Source organism: Salvelinus sp. IW2-2015, linkage group LG18, assembly GCF_002910315.2.
Source record: "Salvelinus sp. IW2-2015 linkage group LG18, ASM291031v2, whole genome shotgun sequence".
Taxonomy (NCBI): Eukaryota; Metazoa; Chordata; class Actinopteri; order Salmoniformes; family Salmonidae; genus Salvelinus; species Salvelinus sp. IW2-2015.
This window is the reverse complement of record NC_036858.1, coordinates 62,980,889-63,000,975: the sequence shown is the minus strand read 5'-3', so window position 1 is coordinate 63,000,975 and position 20,087 is coordinate 62,980,889. Positions and strand designations below refer to the sequence as shown.

General features: G+C 43.0%; 1 protein-coding gene across 1 annotated transcript; it reads right to left on the bottom strand.

Moving 5' to 3' along the window:
• Positions 1-335: 335 nt before the first annotated feature.
• Positions 336-20,085, bottom strand: LOC111978150 (eukaryotic peptide chain release factor GTP-binding subunit ERF3A). Its single transcript, XM_024008032.3, has 14 exons — positions 19,699-20,085; positions 19,321-19,362; positions 16,195-16,464; positions 16,026-16,059; positions 15,771-15,848; positions 15,492-15,672; positions 15,004-15,158; positions 8,246-8,386; positions 5,787-5,880; positions 4,248-4,328; positions 2,790-2,963; positions 1,156-1,245; positions 787-955; positions 336-645 (listed from the first exon to the last, which is right to left on the bottom strand). Exons 1-14 carry the CDS (start codon positions 19,895-19,897, stop codon positions 593-595), a joined length of 1,761 nt encoding a protein of 586 aa, XP_023863800.1. The 5' UTR covers positions 19,898-20,085; the 3' UTR covers positions 336-592.
• Positions 20,086-20,087: the final 2 nt, after the last annotated feature.

Here is a 20,087-nt window from a genome sequence, read left to right as displayed (position 1 = left end):
TAATTTTTCTCTCTCAGTTTGATACTTTATTTTCATTGTTGTTGATTGGTAACATGACAACACACGTTCACAACAGGAACCATGTTTGTTTCATTGTGTGCGTGTGAACATACCAGATTATGATTTTGGTATGGCGATACCTACAACCAAAATATTACCATTTCGGTATAATATTTGGGATTTGAATGCGTATAACTAGCTAATTATGGTCCAAATATGATGCAACCGGATGCAACGCTAGTCCCTTCCTTTCCAAACGAAGTAACAACGCATACATTCCCATTTCCAAAACAAAAGGTGGACCAGCACAGAGTGAGGTTGGCCTGGGAAAGGGTAGTGGCTACATTAGTGGCATAGCTGAGCTCTCAATATGAGAAAGCTGACACACTGGACTTGTCTTTCATTAACATTGTTCATCATAAAAACTGATTCAGTCACTTTTTTAAGTTTCTTCTTTATTTTCAAACATGATTTGTTCTCCTCCTCGTCTTCAACAGATAGTGGTATGTAAGAGGGGGTGGCTGGCTAGGTAGGCGTCAGCAGCTTCCTTCTCTTTCATGACAACTGTCCCAGGATTCCATGCTGCTTCACATTAGTCCTTCTCTGGTACCAGCTTCAGCACTTTGCCAATAGCAATGGTTTTGCCTGAAAAGGGAGACAATTCCATACTTATAAAAACCTTTAGTACTCCATTGGCACTGGTTTTGTTGTTTAAAGCTTTTTGATATTCATCAATAGAAACAAAACATGGTATAAAACAATCCCACAGGAACACACACACACAACCTTCATCTCGTAGGGTGAACCTCCCCATCTGTGGGAAGTCTTTGAAGGTCTCAAGGCAGATGGTTCCAGCACAACGTAGCCGGGCGATGCACACCTGGTCCTGTTTGACAAAGCGAGGTCGCGTCTTGCTCTTCTCACCGGTCTTCTTGTCCACTAGACAGATTAAGGCCTGAGGAGAGAATTGACTTGAATACAGGTTTATTTAGTAATGAACATTATTCACTGACCGAGAAGATACATGTGGTGGGCAGGCTATACTTGGATAGAGACCCGGTTGGGTTAGGAGATGTTAACAAGCTAATGTAACTTAGTAACTCACTGTGATTAGGTTAGGGGTTGTTAACAAGCTAATGTAACTTAGTAACTCACTGTGATTTGTACTTCTTCAATACAGGTGTGGATGTGTAGGACTGCGTTGTAACCTGGGCAGATGATGGATTTATGCTCAATGATGACAATCTGAAAACAAAGTAATTTAAAAATAATAATAAAACACCAGAGAAAATAGCAGAGGTGCAAGTACTGGAGTTTACATACAGTTGAAGTCGGAAGTTTACATACACCTTAGCCAAATACATTTAAACTCAGTTTCACAATTCCTGACATTTAATCCTAGTAAAAATTCAGTTTTAGGTCAGTTAGGATCATCACTTTATTTTAAGAATGTGAAATGTCAGAATAATAGTTGAATGATTTATTTCAGCTTTTATTTATTTCATCACGTTCCCAGTGGGTCAGAAGTTTACATACACTCAATTAGTATTTGGTAGCATTGTCTTTAAATTGTTTAACTTGGGTCAAACGTTTCAGGTAGCCTTCCACAATAAGTTGGGTGAATTTTGGCCCATTCCTCCTGACAGAGCTGGTGTAACTAAATCAGGTTTGTAGGCCTCCTTACTCGCACATGCTTTTCAGTTCTGCCCACAGATTTTCTATAGGATTGAGGTCAGGATTTTGTGATGGCCACACCAATACCTTGACTTTGTTGTTCTTAAGCTATTTTGCCACAACTTTGGAAGTATGCTTGGGGTCATTGTCCATTTGGAAGACCCATTTGCAACCAAGCTTTGACTTCCTGACTGATGTCTTGAGATGTTGCTTCAATCCATCCACATCATTTCCCCCCTCATGATGCTATCTATTTTGTGAAATGCGCCAGTCCCTCCTGCAGCAAAGCACCCCCACAACATGATGCTGCGTGGTCTGATGGTGTTTATACTTGCGTACTATTGTTTGTACAGATGAACGTGGTACCTTCAGGCATTTGGAAATTGCTCCCAAGGATGAACCAGACTCGTGGAGGTCTACAATTCTTTTTCTGAAGTCTTGGCTGATTTCTTTTGATTTTCCCATGATGTCAATCAAAGAGGCACTGAGTTTGTAGGTAGGCTTGAAATACATCCACAGGTACACCAATTGACTCAATGATGTCAATTAGCCTATCAGAAGCTTCTAAAGCCATGCCATCATTTTCTGTAATTTTCCAAGCTGTTTAAAGGCAGTCAATTTAGAGTATGTAAACTTCTGACCAACTGGAATTGTGATACAGTGAATTATAAGTTAAATAATCTGTCTGTAAACAATTGTTGGAAAAATTACTTGTGTCATGCACAAAGTAGATGTCCTAACCGACTTGCCAAAACTATAGATTGTTAACAAGAAATTTGTGGAGTGGTTGAAAAACAAGTTATAATGACTCCAACCTAAGTGTATGTAAACTTCCGARTTTCAACTGTATTTAGTCAATCCAATCTACCATCGCTATCATTTAGCATTTCTCTGATGCAGTGTATCTTTGTAAACTAATCCTAGACAATGATAACATATGCCATTTATTTAGCAGAAGCTTTTATCCAAAGCAACTTACAGTCATGTGTGCATACACTGTACATTTTACGTACAGGTGGTCCGGGAATGGAACCCACTATCCTGGCATTGCAAGCGCCATGCTCTACCAACCGATCTAAAATGACCTTAGTCATGTCCTAAGGAACGTAGCCTACCTGAGCGTCAAAAGTGCGTCCGGAGTGGCAGAGGTTCTCAGCATTACAGAGGATGAAGCCAGGCAGGATCTCCTCCTCCTCGATGCCCTTCAGCCTTAGCTTCAAGTTTTCTCCAGGAACAGCTTCATCTGTCTCCACCTCGTCAGACAGCAGGCTCAGCACCTCCACTGTGTGCTGGGGGATAACACATCACATGTATCATAGTGCTGTATATACACTGAGTATACAAAACAAAAGCTATTATCCCTTTTTGATGTCACTAAATCCACTTCAATCAGTGTAGATGAAGGGGAGGAGTGTCACGGCCGCCGAAAGAACTGGACCAAAGTGGAGCGTGGTGAGCGTTCATTTCTGTTTTTATTTATAATGTCGCCAACAAACGAAAAACAACCGTGAAGCTTACAGGGCAAAGTGCCACTAACAAAGATAACTACCCACACTGAAAGGAGGGAAAAAGGGCTACCTAAGTATGATTCCCAATCAGAGACAACGATAGACAGCTGTCCCTGATTGAGAACCATACCCGGCCAAAACATAGAAATAAAGAAACATAGAAAACAAAACATAGAAAGCCCACCCCAAATCACACCCTGACCAAACCAACTAGAGACATAAAAAGACTCTCTAAGGTCAGGGCGTGACAGTACCCCCCCAACCCCCCACCCCAAAAGGTGCGGACTCCGGCCGCAAAACCTGAACCTATAGGGGACGGTCTGGGTGGGCATCTATCCGCGGTGGCGGCTCAGGTGCGGGACGCCTTGAGACAATTGAGACATAGATTGTGTATGTGTGCCATTCAGAGGGTGAATGGGCAAAACAGATTTAAGTGCCTTTGAACAGGGTATGGTAGTAGATGCCAGGCGCACCAGTTTGAGTGTGTCAAGAACTGCAACGCTGCTGGGTTTTCACACTCAACAGTTTCCCGTGTGTATCAAGAATGGTCCACCACCCAAAGGACATCCAGCCAACTTGACAACTATGGGAAGCATTGGAATCAACATGAGCCAGCATCCCTGTGGAACGCTTTCAACACCTTGTAGAGTCCATGCCCCAATGAATTGAGGCTGTTCTGAGGGCAAAAGGGGGTACTAATCAATATTAGGAAGATGTTCTTAATGTTTTGTACACTCAGTGTATATGTTATACAACAAGTATTATATTAGTAATCTTAAATCGCAAGATAAACTGGGGCTGGGAAGGGAAATATAACATTAGAACCTGAAGTAAAGTATTTAACACAGATGCGTACATGTTGGAGAATCCAAACCTGAAGTGCATGGTAATGTGGAAGTCTGGAGTCCCTTTCACAATTTAAATTTAAATTACTTAGCAAGACGTTTCTCTGCAGAGCATCTGCCAAAGAAATTAAAAAGTACATGTAAATTGTGAAAGGGTCTCCTGTACACTTGTGTAATGTATACTCTCCAGGACAGATGCATGACCTATGGAGAGCCTTACCCTGTTAGGCATCATGACCAGCTGCTGGGCTTTGGCAATGAACCCAGACTCCAGCTTCCCCAGGATCACAGTGCCCATATCCTGAACACAGAGCACAACCAAGACCAGGTTAAGGGTTTTCTACCAATTATAGTCAGTGGCCTTGTGGTTAGAGTGTCCACCCCGAGATTGGGAGATCGATCCCCGGCCGAGTCATACCAAAGACTGTAAAAATGGTCCCCGATGCATCTCTGCTCGGCACTCAACATTAAGGAGATAGTTTGGGGGTAAGGTCCTGCAATAGACTAGTGTCCTGTCCAGGGGGTGTTGTACATGTACGTCAAGCTGCCTCACGCTACAGAAACAGGAGATAGGCTCCTGCTCCTATGAGCCGGTCCGGCTCAAAGCTACTTACTTACTACAAGTTAAAGAAAATTGTATTATTACACTACATCCTTTGTTTCCTTTCTCATCTTCTACTCCGATCTAAGAGGTTTTTATAAACCTCGGAGAATGGAGTCACGGCCAGGGTCAGCCATTATCAACAGCGACCCTGGAGCACTTAGGGTTAAATGCCTTGCTTAAGGGCACAGAAAGACCTTTCACCTTTTTGGCTCGGGAAGTAGGGGTTCTGATGGTGCTTAAATCCACTAAATGAGTGAACTAGGCCTTTATTAGTCCTGTATTAGCAGAGAAAAATGCTCATCAGAACCCCCCTCAGTTAAAGGAAGTGGTACTAAGGGTTAGGAAGGACACTGCAGTTTACTACGGATTCTGCTCACACTAGGTTACCATAGAAAATTAGCACTTATATTGAATGAATGAAAAAACAAAAACTGATTCTGTCTAGTCAATTAAAATGGTTGTTTCTTTTCTCTTCTATGCTCCCACCTAAGATTACTTCATTGAGTGTACTAGCGTCTAGCGCTAAGCTGTTGATCCCCACTGCCAGCTAGTCTAACAACCTAACCAGCCGCCAATTAACTGGACCGTAATCCCATTATATCAACTGAATAGCAGATCTAGTTAGGGCTCCTGGGTTTCATAACACCCCTCTTACACAACCACAGCAGTGTGTGTGTGTGTGTATGTGCGGAAGACCTGCTGAGAAAGCTATACAATATAATTTCCTTCCTTCTAACCTGTTCCAAAACACCCGCTGGTGAAACCGGTGCCAGAAGGCTAAATTATCTTGTGGAGAAAATGGCTGTGCTCTGCTGTCCTTGGCTACAGTAAGGAGGACTTGGAAGGACACCCAGAACGGAACAGAGGGCCTCATCTGGACGTGATGTGGGAAGGCCAGTGTGTGTGTGTGTATGTGTATGTGTATGTGTGTGTGTGTGAGTGTGTGTGTAGCAGCTGCACAGTGCTGCATTATCTTTGTATTTTAGCAGACATTTCATAAGCCTTTGTCAAACTCTGAGATAATGTATTCATAATGGATTATTAATTACTACAGAATAAGATGGTGTGGTTAAAATTATGCAAGTTATGCCGTTGAGTGCAATACAGAGCTAGAGATATGTAACTGGGATAACTCATGACAGCAGTTGAGCTCACCTTGTATTTGTCTACGATGGGTAATCTGACAGGGCCATCTGTGATTCTGTTGAAGCTTGGCAGGCTGTCCAGATGTGGGATGAATGGCAACCCCCTGTCAATGAAGAACAACTGGGACAATCAATTATTATATTTTCTAATAATACATTTATGGATTATCAATTATTATGGGGACAGAGAGAACTTTGATAGCTTCATAGAAGTTAGCAGAGCTGTTTTATGGAGGAGGAAAAAATATACATTGATTTGATGGACTGTTATGAAAATAAAGACTTGACAAGCAACCGCCACTCAGCACCCAAAAAGAGATTGACTTTTATGTACAGTTGAAGTCGGAAGTTTACATACACCTTGGCCAAATACATTTAAACTCAGTTTTTCACAATTCCTGACATTTAATCCTAGTAAGAATTCCCTGTCTTAGGTCAGTTAGGATCACCACTTTATTTTAAGAATGTGAAATGTCAGAATAATAGTAGAGAGAAATTTATTTCAGCTTTTATTTCTTTCATCACGTTCCCAGTGGGTCAGAAGTGTACATACACTCAATTAGTACTTGGTAGCATTGCCTTTAAATTGTTTAACTCGGGTCAAACCGTTTTTCGGGTAGCCTTCCACAAGCCTCCCACATAAGTTGGTTGAATTTTGGCCCATTCCTCCTGACAGAGCTGGGGTAACTGAGTCAGGTTTGTAGGCCTCCTTGCTCGCACACGCTTTTTCAGTCTGCCCACAGATTTTCTATGGGATTGAGGTCAGGGCTTTGTGATGACCACTCCAATACCTTGACTTTGTTGTCCTTAAGCCATTTTGCCACAACTTTGGAAGTATGCTTGGGGTCATTGTCTCTTTGGAAGACCCATTTGCGACCAAGCTTTAACTTCCTGACTGATGTCTTGAGATGTTGCTTCAATATATCCACATAATTTTCCTGCCTCATGATGCCATCTATTTTGTGAAGTGCACCAGTCCCTCCTGCAGCAAAGCACCCCCTACAACATGGTGCTGCCACCCCGTGCTTCACGGTTGGGATGATGTTCTTCGGCTTGCAAGCCTCCCCTTTTTCCTACAAACATAACGATGGTCATTATGGCCAAACAGTTATATTTTTGTTTCATCAGACAAGAGAACATTTCTCCAAAAAGTACGATCTTTGTCCCCATGTGCAGTTGCAAACCGTAGTCTGGCTTTTTCATGTCGTTTTTGGAGCAGTGGCTTCTTCCTTGCTGAGCGCCTTTCAGGTTATGTCGATATAGGACTCGTTTTACTGTGGATATAGATACTTTTGTACCTGTTTCCTCCAGCATCTTGGTCCTTTGCTGTTGTTCTGGGATTGATTTGTACTTTTCACACCAAAGTACGTTCATCTCTAGGAGACAGAACACGTCTCCTTCCTGAGCAGTATGACAGCTGCGTGGTCCCATGGTGTTTATACTTGCGTACTATTGTTTGTGCAGATGAATGTGGTACCTTCAGGCATTTGGAAATTGCTCCAAGGATGAACCAGACTTGTGGAGGTCTACAGATTTTTTTCTGAGGTATTGGCTTATTTCATTTGATTTTCCCATGATGTCAAGCAAAGAGGCACTGAGTTTGAAGGTAGGACTTGAAATACATCCACAGGTACACCTCCAATTGACTCAAATTATGTCAATTAGCCTATCAGAAGCTTCTAAAGCCATGACATAATTTCCTGGAATGTTCCAAGCTGTTTAAAGGCACAGTCAACTTAGTGTATGTAAACCTCTGACCCACTGGAATTGTGATACACTGAATTATAAGTGAAATAATCTTTCTGTAAACAATTGTTGGAAAAATTACTTGTGTCATGCACAAAGTAGATGTCCTAACCGACTTGCCAAAACTATAGTTTGTTAACAATACATTTTTGGAGTGGTTGAAAAACGAGTTTTAATGATTCCAACCTAAGTGTATGTAAACATCCGACTTCAACTGTACTTTCTGCAGAGAACTGAGGGGAGGTTGACTTACGTGTACTTTCTGCAGAGAACTGAGGGAGGTTGACTTACGTGTACTTCTGCAGAGAACTGAGGGGAGGTTGACTAATGTGTACTTTCTGCAGAGACCTGAGGGAGTTTGACTAATGTGTACTTTCTGCAGAGAACTGAGGGGAGGTTGACTTATGTGTACTTTCTGCAGAGAACTGAGGGAGGTTGACTAATGTGTACTTTCTGCAGAGACTGAACGGAGGTTGACTTATGTGTACTTCTGGAGAGAGAGCTGAAGGGGGAGGTTGACTTACGTGTACTTTCTGCAGAGAACTGAGTGGAGGTTGACTTACGTTGGTGCTTTCTGCAGAGAACTGAGTGGAAGGTTGACTTAACGTGTACTTTTCTGTAGAGAACTGAACGGAGTTGACTTATGTGTACTTTCTGCAGAGAACTGAGGGGAGGTTGACTTACGTGTACTTTCTGCAGAGAACTGAGGGGAGGTTGACTTACGTGTACCATGTGCACTCCTCTATGGGCTCCTTCAGGTTGGCTCCCGTCAGCCCAGAGCAAGGCATGAAGTAGATGTCCTTCTTTGGGTTGAAGCCCACCTTCTTCAGAAATGGCACCAACTTCTCTTTACATTCCTCATACCTGTAGTGGAGAGGGAGGAGGATGGGTTATTTTACTGTGTTAAATATCAATATCAATGTTACAATGTTGACTAATTGAGGAACACAATCTCCATTTTTATATCTTTCCTATTCTATGACTGTCTGTCATAACCAGCCATGCAGCATGAGGGTCAAACAACACATTAGATGGGACACTGCATTTGGCTCTCTCTAACAAGATGCATGTATATACAGTGCATTCGGAAAGTATTCAGAACCCTTGAATTCTTCCACATTTTTTACGTTAGAGCCTTATTCTAAAATGGATCAAATCTTTTTTTAAATCCATCAACACACAATCTACACATAATACCCCATAATGACAAAGCGAAAACAGGTTTGTAGAAATGTTTGCAAATTTATTACAAATAAAAACTGAAATAACACATTTACATAAGTATTCAGACCCCTTACTCAGTACTTTGTTGAAGCACCTTTAGCAGTGATTACAGCCTTGAGTCTTCTTGGGTATGACGCTACAAGCTTGGCACACCTGCATTTGGGGAGTTTCTTCCATTATTCTCTGCAGATCCTCTCAAGCTTTGTCAGGTGGATGGGGAGCGTTGCTGCACAGCTATTTTCAGGTCTCTCCAAAGATGTTCGCTCGGGTTCAAGGTCGGTGTAACGAACGTCGTAATCCTCCTCGTCTGAGGAGGAGCAAGGATCGGACCAAAACGCAGCGTGGTATGTATCCATATTTATTTGAATACTTTTAAACATGAACAAAAACAATAAACAGAAAGAAACCAACAACGCTACAGTCCTGAACTTGAGAACATAATAACATGAACGCACGAACAGGAACAATCACCCACAAACAAACAGTGAACACAGCCTACCTAAATATGGTTCCCAATCAGAGACAACATAAAACACCTGCCTCTGATTGAGAACCATATCAGGCAAATCAGACACACCTAAATGAGACACATAACATAGACTACACCCACCCAGCTCACGTCCTGACCAACTAAACAAAGACTAAACAAAGGAAATAAGGTCAGGAACGTGACAGTCGGGCTCTGGCTGGGCCACTCAATGACATTCAGAGACTTGGCCACTCCTGCGTTGTCTTGGCTGTGTGCTTAGGGTTGTTGTCCTGATGAAAGGTGAACCTTTGCCCCAGTCTGAGGTCCTGAGCACTCTGGAGCAGGTTTTCATCAAGGATCTCTCTGTACTTTGCGCCGTTCATCTTTCCCTCAGTCCTGACTAGTCTTCCAGTTCCTGCAGCTGGCATAACATCCCCCACAGCATGATGCTGCCGCCACCATAGGTATGGTGTCAGGTTTCCTCCAGACGTGACACTTGGCATTCAGGTCAAATAGTTACATCTGGGTTTCATCAGACCAAAGAATCTTGTTGCCTTTTGGCAAACTACAAGCGGGCTGTCATGTGCCTTTTATTGAGGAGTGGCTTCCGTCTGGCCAGTCTACCATAAAGGCCTCATTGGTGGACTGCTGCAGAGATGGTTATCCTTCTGGAAGGTTCTCCCATCTCCACAGAGGAACTCTGGAGCTCTGTCAGTGACCATCTTGTTCTTGGTTCAAATCAAATGTTATTGGTCACATACACATGGTTAGCAGATGTTAATGCGAGTGTAGTGAAATGCTTGTGGTTCTAGTTACGACAATGCAGTAAAATCTAACAAGTAATCTAACAAATTCACAACAACTACCTTATACACACAAATGTAAAGGGATGAATAAGAACATGTAAATATATGGATGATCAATGTGATAGGCAAGATGCAGTAGATGGTGTAGAATACAGTATATACAGTTGAAGTCGGAAGTTAACATACACTTAGGTTGGAGTCATTAAAACTTGTTTTTCAACCACTCCACAAATTTCTTGTTAACAAACTATAGTTTTGGCAAGTCGGTTAGGACATCTACTTTGTGCATGACACAAGTAATTTTTTCAAACAGAATTTTTTACAGAGATTATTTCACTTATAATTCACTGTATCACAATTCTAGTGGGTCAGAAGTTTACATACTCTAAGTTGACTGTGCCTTTAAACTGCTTGGAAAATTCCAGAAAATTATGTCATGGCTTTGGATTCTGATAGCTTAATTAACATAATTTGAGTCAATTGGAGGTGTACCTGTGGATGTATTTCAAGGCCTACCTTCAAACGCAGTGCCTCTTTGCTTGACATCATGGGAAAATCAAAAGAAATCAGCCAAGACCTCAGAAAAAAATCTGTAGACCTCCACAAGTCTGGTTCATCCTTGGGAGCAATTTCCAAACGCCTGAAGGTGCCACGTTCATCTGTACAAACAATAATACGCAAGTATAAACACCATGGGACCACGCAGCCATCATACCACACAGGAAGGAGACGCGCTCTGTCTCCTAGAGATGAACATACTTTGGTACGAAAAGTGCAAATCAATCCCAGAACAACAGCAAAGGACCTTGTGAAGATGCTGGAGGAAACAGGTACAAAAGTATCTATATTCACAGTAAAAGTCCAAATATCGACATAACCTGAAAGGCCGCTCAGCAAGGAAGAAGCCACTGCTCCAAAACCGCCATAAAAAAAGCCAGACTACGGTTTGCAACTGCACATGGGGACAAAGATCGTACTTGAAATGTCCTCTGGTCTGATGAAACAAAAATAGAACTGTTTGCCAATAATGACCATCGTTATGTTTGGAGGAAAAAGGGGGAGGCTTGCAAGCCAAAGAAAACCATCCCCACCGTGAAGCACGGGTTGGCAGCATCATGTTGTAGGGGGTGCTTTGCTGCAGGAGGGACTGGTGCACTTCACAAAATAGATGGCATCATGAGGAGGAAAATGATGTGGATATATTGAAGGAACATCTCAAGACATCCGTCAGGAAGTCAAAGCTTGGTCGCAAATGGGTCTTTAAAATGGATAATGACCCCAAGCATACTTCCAAAGTTGAGGCAAAATGGCTTAAGGACAACAAAGTCAAGGTATTGCAGTGGCCATCACAAAGCCCTGACCTCAATCCCATAGAAAATTTGTGGGCACAACTGAAAAAGCGAGCAAGGAGGCCTACCAACCTGACTCAGTTACACCAGCTCTGTCAGGAGGAATGGGCCAAAATTCACCCAACTTATTGTGGGAACCTTGTGGAAGGCTACCCAAAACATTTGACCCAAGTTAAACAATTTAAAGGCAATGCTACCAAATACTAATTGAGTGTATGCAAACTTCTGACCCACTGGGAATGTGATGAAAGAAATAAAAGCTTAAATACATTTCTCTCTACTATTATTCTGACATTTCACATTCTTAAAATAAAGTGGTGATCCTAACTGACCTAAGACAGGGAATTCTTACTAGGATTAAATGTCAGGAATTGTGAAAAACTGAGTTTAAATGTATTTGGCAAAGGTGTATGTAAACTTCCGACATCAACTGTACATATGAGATGAGTAATGTAGGATATGTAAACATTATTAAAGTGCCGTTATTTAAAGTGACTAGTGATACCTTTATTATTTTATTTAAGTGGCCAGAGATTTCAGTCTGTATGTTGGCAGCAGCCTCTCTATGTTAGTGATGGCTGTTTAACAGTCTGATGGCCTAGAGATAGAAGCTGTTTTTCAGTCTCTCGGTCCTAGCTTTGATGCACCTGTACTGACCTAGCCTTCTGGATGATAGCGGGGTGAACAGGCAGTGGCTCGGGTGGTTGTTGTCCTTGATGATCTTTTTGGCCTTCCTGTGACATCGGATGCTGTAGGTGTCCTGGAGGGCAGGTAGTTTGCCCCCGGTGATGCATTGTGCAGACCGCACTACCCTCTGGAAAGCCTTGCGGTTGAGGGCGGTGCAATTGCCATACCAGACTGCGAAACAGCCCGACAGGATGCTCTCGATTGTGCATCTGTAAAGGTTTGTGAGTGTTTTAGATGACAAGCCAAATTTCTTCAGCCTCCTGAGGTTGAAGAGCCGCTGTTGCACCTTCTTCACCACGCTGTCTGTGTGGGTGGACCATTTCAGTTTTTCTGTGATGTGTACGCCGAGGAACTTAAAACTTTCCACATTCACTCCTGTCCCGTCAATGTGGATGGGTGGGTGCTCCCTCTGCTGTTTCCTGAAGTCCACGATCATCTCCTTTGTTTTGTTGACGTTGAGTGAGAGGTTATTTTCCTGACACCACACTCCGAGGGCCCTCACCTCCTCCCTGTAGGCTGTCTTGTAGTTGTTGGTAATCAAGCCTACCTCTGTAGTGTCGTCTGCAAACTTGATGATTGAGTTGGAGGCGTGCATGGCCACGCAGTCGTGGGTGAACAGGGAGTACAGGAGAGGGCTGAGAACGTACCCTTGTGAGGCCCCAGTGTTGAGGATCAGCGGGGTGGAGATGTTGTTTCCTACCTTCACCACCTGGGGGTGGCCCGTCAGAAAGTCCAGAACCCAGTTGCACAGGGCGGGGTCGAGACCCAGGGTCTCGAGCTTAATGACGAGTTTGGATGGTACTATGGTGTTAAATGCTGAGCTGTAGTCAATGAACAGCATTCTTACATAGGTATTCCTCTTGTCCAAATGGGATAGGGCAGTGTGCAGTGTGATGGCGATTGCATTGTCAGTGGACCTATTGGGGCGGTATGCAAATTGAAGTGGGTCTAGGGTATCAGGTAGGGTGGAGGTGATATGGTCCTTGACTAGTCTCTCAAAGCACTTCATGATGACAGAAGTGAGTGCAATGGGGCGATAGTCATTTAGCTCAGTTACCTTGGCTTTCTTGGGAACAGGATCAATGGTGGCCATCTTGAAGCATGTGGCGACAACAGACTGGGATAGGGAGAGATTGAATATGTCCGTAAACACACCAGCCAGCTGGTCTGCGCATGCTCTGAGGACGCGGCTAGGGATGCCGTCTGGGCCGGCAGGCTTGCGAGGGTTAACACGTTTAAACGTTTTACTCACGTTGGCCACAGAGAAGGAGAGCCCACAGGCTTTGGTAGCGGGCTGTGTCAGTGGCACTGTATTGTCCTCAAAGCGAGCAAAGAAGTTGTTTAATTTGTCTGGGAGCAAGACGTCGGTGTCCGCGACGGGGCTGGTTCTCTTTTTGTAATCTGTGATTGACTGTAGACTTTGCCACATACGTCTCTTGTTTGAGCCGTTGAATTGCGACTCTACTTTGTCTCTATACCGACGCTTTGCTTGTTTGATTGCCTTGCGGAGGGAATAGCTGTACTGTTTGTATTCGGTCGTGTTTCCGGTCGCCTTGCCATGATTAAAAGTGGTGGTTCGCACTTTCAGTTTTGCGCGAATGCTGCCATCAATCCACGGTTAGGGAAGGTTTTAATGGTCACAGAGGGAACGACATCTCCGATGCACTTGCTAATAAACTCGCTCACCGAGTCAGCGTATACGTCAATGTTATTGTCTGACGCTATCCGGAACATATCCCATTTGATTGTTAGGAATTCTAGGTCAGGTGAACAAAAAAAACTTGAGTTCCTGTATGTTGTTGTGATTTCACCATGAGTCGTTAATCATAAGGCATACACCCCCGCCCTTCTTCTTACCAGAGAGATGTTTGTTTCTGTCGGCGCGATGCATGAAGAAACCGGGTGGCTGTACCGACCCTGACAACATATCCCGAGTGAGCCATGTTTCCGTGAAACAGAGAATGTTACAATCTCTGATGTCTCTCTGGAAGGCAACTCGTGCCCTAATTTCGTCCACCTTGTTATCTAGAGATTAGACATTGGCGAGTAATATGCTCGGAAGCGGTGGATGGTGTCCTCGCCTTCTGAGTCTGACCAGTAGGCCGCTCCGTCTGCCTCTCCTGCTGCGACCACGTTGTTTTGGGTCAGCCTCTGGGATGAGATCGCATGTCCAGGGTGAAGGTCCAAACAAAGGATCCGCTCCGGGAAAGACGTATTCCCGGTCGTAATTATGGTAAATTGACATCGCTTTAATATCCAATAGTTCTTACTGGCTGTATGTAATAACACTTGAGATTTTCTGGGGTTACTTCCCTGACCAAGGCCCTTTTCCCCAGATTGCTCAGTTTGGCCAGGCGGCCAGCTCCAGGAAGACGCTTGGTCGTTCCAAACTTCTTACATTTAAAAATGATGGAGGCCACTGTGTTCTTGGGGACCTTCAATGCTGCAGAAATATTTTGGTACCCTTCCCGAGATCTGTGCCTCGACACAATCCTGTCTTTGGCGCTCTAAGGACAATTCCTTCGACCTCATGGCTTGGTTTTGCTCTGACCTGCACTGTCAACTGTGGGACCTTATATAGCTAGGTGTGTGCCTTTCCAAATCATGTCCAATCAATTGAATTTACCAAAGGTGTACTCCAATCAAGTTGTAGAAACATCTCAAGGATGATCAATGGAAACAGGACTCACCTGAGCTCAATTTCGAGGTTCATAGCAAAGGGTCTGAATACTTATGTAAATAAGGTATTTCTCTTTTAAATTTTTTATACATCTGAAAAATTTCTAAAAATCAGTTTTTGCTTTGTCATTATGGGGTATTGTGTAGATTGATTAAAAAATATATATTTAATCCATTTTAGAATAAAGCTGTAATGTAACAAAATGTGAACAAAGTCAAGGGGTCTTAATATTTTCCGAATGCACTGTACATTGGACTGACTGTTACCTTTCCAAGCTCCAGTTGACAGTGGGGTCGTCCATCTTGTTGACGAGGACGATGAGGTGTTTGACTCCAGCCGTCTTGGCCAGCATGGCGTGCTCCCGCGTCTGACCCCCCTTCTCAAAGCCTGTCTCAAACTCTCCTTTTCTGGCCGAGATCACCTGACCACAACATAGGGTTACGTTAGACTAGCATAGGGTGCAGAAGATAATGATAAACACTAGGGTACACCTTACAGGTACTGTACATTATCTACTATGTAGACTTTTCAGAACCAGAATGCATATTAGAAAATACTCTCTCATTATATAGTTAAGTCAGTCCTCTTCTTATCACACAAAATCCCATTGCTAAACAAATGCAGTCTCAGTCAACTTGTCTACTGGCAACGATACAACTAACAGGGACACAGGGGCCTGTTTTGCCTCGACGCAGCAGATATGAAAAGTGGCCAGAGAAATGCCTTCCACTAAGCATTGTTTGGGAAAACTCACCAGCACTGCCAGGTCAGCCTGTGACGCCCCACCGATCATGTTGGGGACAAAGCTTTTGTGGCCGGGGGCATCCAGGATAGTAAAGTGCTTTTTCTCTGTCTCAAAGTAGGCTCTCCCCACCTCCACCGTCTTCCCCTTGTCTCTCTCCTCCTGGTTGGTGTCCAGAGCCCAGGACAGGTACCTGGCGAGCAAGATACGGATACAAGATGAAATAGTCTGTCATTTTTATTTCCAAGCATATACATAACTGAATCTAGTCACACCAGAAGGTAAACTCACCATGTTTCTCTGTTCTTTTCTTTGGCTTCTCTTTCATATTTCTCCAGTGTTCTTTTCTCTACCATTCCTGTCAAATACCTCCAATAAGAAAGATAAACAGAGATTGCCTGATCTGATGAATATAGGAGAGAACATTTTATTTCTAGATAGCCATGGCATTAGTAGCAATGGATATCATACCGTAGAAGAAAATGTTAAGCCATCTTCAGTAACCTGAATCTTGGAATAGTTATTGATAACCATGTTATTACTCACATGATCTGACCTCCAATAGTTGATTTACCAGCATCTGAAAAAATGAAAACTGTTCTTCAATCCAAATGAATACAGACAATTTCTAACAGCACTTGCTCTCTGTCCAGGAATAAAAAAAAATGATGTAGGAAAGAAGACCATGAGGTAATAGTATACAGTAGGAACGCACCCACATGCCCGATGAACACCACATTGACATGCTCCTTCTTCGGGGCGTCTGGTGGGAGGGGGATTACTTTGAGCATGGGCAGCTCCTCCTCCTCTTCCTCTTCCATCATCTCCTCCTCCTCCTTTCCCTGCACCTCCTCACTGGAACCCCCCTCTCCTCCCAGGGCTCCCCCTCCTCCTGGTTCTCCTTCCCCGGGCTCCTCTTTCTGCTCCCACGTCTCCACCTCCACCATCATGTCTGCTTCTGTCCCTCCTCCGTTCTCCACTGGAGCTAAAGAACAAAAGCGGCACTTGTTTACCACTGATGTAGACCATGAAACAATGCTCTTTTGTTGAAGGTAGTCCGCACATCCAGCAGATTTCACAGGTGCATGATGGGTATATGAGATAGCTTGTGAACAGAGAGGAGAGTACCGGCACACTATTAATCTAAACTGTGTGCGGAACTGCACGGTGTCTGCACGTTCTCTTCAAACAATGCTCTTTGATCTCTGACCTCATACACTATGACACTGAAATTGGCTTATTACACATGTATTACATAGTTGTGGTCACCTACAGTGCCTTCAGAAAGTATTCATACCCCTTGACTTATTCCACACTGTGTTGTGTTACAGCCTGAATTCAAAATTAATTAAATAAAACCTTTTCTCACCCATCTACACAAAATACCCCACAATGACAAAGTGAAAACATGTTTTTAGAAATTCTAGGAATCTCATTTACATAAGTATTCACACCCCTGAGTCAATACATGTTAGAATCAACTTTTGCAGCGATTACAGCTGTCCATTGCTAGACAGCCATTTTCCAGTCTTGCCATAGATTTTCAAGCCGATTAAGTCAAAACTGTAACTAGACCAATCAAGAACATTCAATGTCGTCTTGGTAAGCAACTCCAATGTATATTTGGCCTATTGTCCTGCTGAAATGTGAATATGTCTCCCAGTGTCTGTTGGAAAGCAGACTAAACCATCCTCTAGGATTTTACCTGCACTTAGCTCTATTCCATTTATTTTTATCCTAAAAAACTTGCCAATGACAAGCATACCCATAACATGATGGAGCCACCACCATGCTTGAAAATATGAAGAGTGATGTGTTGTGTTGGATTTGTCTCAAACATAACGCTTTATATTCAGGACATAAAGTTCATTTCCTTGCCACATTTTTTGCAGTTTTACTTTAGTGCCTTATTGCAAACAGGATGCTTGTTTTGGGATATTTTTCTTCTTTTCACTCTGATATTTAGGTTAGTATTGTGGAGTAACTACAATGTTGTTGAACCATCCTCAGTTTTCTCCTATCACAGCCATTGAACTCTGTAACTCTGTCACCATCGGCCTCATGGTAAAATCCCTGAGAGGTTTCATTCCTCTCTGGCAACTGAGTTCGGAAGGATGCCTGTATCTTTGAAGTGACTGGATGTATTCATACACCATCCAAGGTTTAATTAATAACTTCAACACGCTCAAAGGGATATTCAATGTTGGCTTCTTTTCTTTTTCAACATCTACCAATAGGTGCCCTTTTTTGCAATGTATTGGAAAACCTCCCTGGTCTTTGTGATTGAATCTGTGTTAGAAATTCACTGCTCAACTGAGGGACAATACAAATAATTGTATGTATGTAGTACAGAGATGAGGTAGTCATTCAAAAATCATGTTAAATACTATTATTGCACACAGAGTGAATCCATGCAACTTATTATGTGACTTGTTAAGCACATTTTTACTCCTGAACTTATTTTAGTCTTGCAATAACAAAAGGGTTGAATACTTATTGACTCAAGAAATTTCAGCTTTTCATTTTTAATGACTTTGTAAACATTTCTAAAAACATAATTCCATTTTGACGTTATAGGGTATTGTGTGTATGCCAGTGACACACAATCCCAATTTAATCAATTTTAATTTCAGGCTGTAACACAACAAAACATTGAAAAAGTCAAGGGGTGTGAATACTTTCTGAAGGCACTGTATACCATGGATGTTCAATATCCTTATTTAATAGTGATATAGCTTTGTAGCGATAGTAGTGATAGCTAGATAACTTTACTGTATATTGAACAAATTAAATGCATTCTTTAAAGAAATTCTAGTTAATCTAGCACTGATGCAGATTAGTACTTCAGAAAAACTCTTCCCATAGCAGCATCTCTGTTCACAAGGCCTTCACCTCCTCATCCATGAAATTAAACACTTAAACATGTACAATGCCTGTTCCCTTCTCAACACGTGTCATTCACAATCTGGAGAAGGTCATGATGACAACTGCTCAGAGGCATGCTTACATTGCATGCAACACCACAGAAAAAATAAACCACACATTACAAAAACGGCATCTTTGTTCTGAACTATAAACCCACGAGGTAACTTCAACAGTCACTCAGAACTCACTCCCCTCATGTCCTCTCTATCTCTCTCTCTCTGGCAGGCTACAGTTTCAGCCAGGTGTCACACTAACAGATAAATCAGGCGTATGTAACCTGAGTAGATGTGCACAGTGTTCTCTGGCCAAATGTAAAACATATATAGGGCTGGTCAACATAGTACCTCTACAGCAACATTCCCTGAAAATACAACAACTGGACTGCCCGATTTGGTTATACCAGTCTAACAAACGTCATATCCTCTATCTGTTTCCACGTGTTCCAGTGTACTAGTATATTTTAGGCATAGGCCTGTGATGTTGCATCATGCTATAGATAAGCATGTAGGGAGTGGGAGCCTGCCAACCCTCCCAGTTGGACCTTGTCATGTCTCCCAGAACTGGCCTTCAGGCCTAGGCTACCTCCCAGTGAGCAGTAGGCCTGAAGAGATGTTTCAATGTCTGAATGAATGAATGGTAGACAATACTGACTGACGGACATTTGTAATCTCTTCTGGAATGAGTTGGGTGGAAGTTGGCAAGGCAACCTTCTGCAGGTAAAAAATAACGATTGAAACCTAAAGGTTTTTTTAAAAACACCTGTGATACACATCTTCAACAAACAATCTGATAAGTCTGTGATTGTCCAAAACAATAACATTGTGTAAAGTACAACACACCTGAGTGGCAAAGGGAAGTAAAAGATGGAAGAATAGTTAGCTACATAATAATATAGTAATAAACAAAAAACACATACCAACTGTTTCTGACAGCTCCATGCTGGCAACTGGGTCAGCACCTGTGAAGAGACAAGTTGTTGCTTTTATCATTGGCATTAAATGGACATTGGAGCTTTTGGAATAGGAATCCAGTATGGGTGATGGCTTAACAATAATAATAGCATCATGAGCAGTAGGCCTAGCTATAAACGTTGCACCATCATGTCAAAACAGTCACATTGGGGTTGAGCAATATCATACACTAGTCTAGTAGGCTTGCTAGCTAACGTTACAACCCCAAGATAGCTAACGTTATCTAGCTAGCTACTGTAGCTAACCTGGCTAACCCCAGGCAATAAGAGCAGCTGTCAAAATCCCGTTATTACAACACTCCACAACATCACGCCCTAACCTACCGTGACCGTCGGATATTGGGATTTCCGTGGGGCTGCTTTGAAAGAAGGTCGGTACAAACACCGCCGCGTTGACATTCGGGACAAACGGCTTGGCATTGACGTTGAGAGCGGCGAGTGCGGACTGGAGTCCCGCGGCGGCTCGGGCCTCGGCATCCTCCTCCTGCTCCCACGAATCCGGGGCTGTGTCTCGCGGGTCCATGGCAGAGTTAGCTAAGCTAGCTAGCTGGCTTGACTGTGAATAACGCAACTGGCTTGATGTCCGTTCTGTTATCTAGCTACTTATGTTAAAATAATTCGCGATGCTTCACTGTGTCTTGTTTTGGGAGGCATATGGTGAGCCGGTGTCTCACGGAGACGAGACCGACGAGAGAGAGAGACGTAAACCTACA

Bases quoted from the DNA above. Each gene is read 5' to 3' on its own strand.
- LOC111978150 (XM_024008032.3), bottom strand. From the start codon at position 19,897: ATGGACCCGCGAGACACAGCCCCGGATTCGTGGGAGCAGGAGGAGGAT. The intron at 19,363-19,698 runs GTAGGTTAGGGC...GTCTCTTCACAG, and splicing joins CCCAATATCCGACGGTCACG to GTGCTGACCCAGTTGCCAGC. The intron at 16,060-16,194 runs GTGCGTTCCTAC...TCATTTTTTCAG, and splicing joins GGTGTTCATCGGGCATGTGG to ATGCTGGTAAATCAACTATT.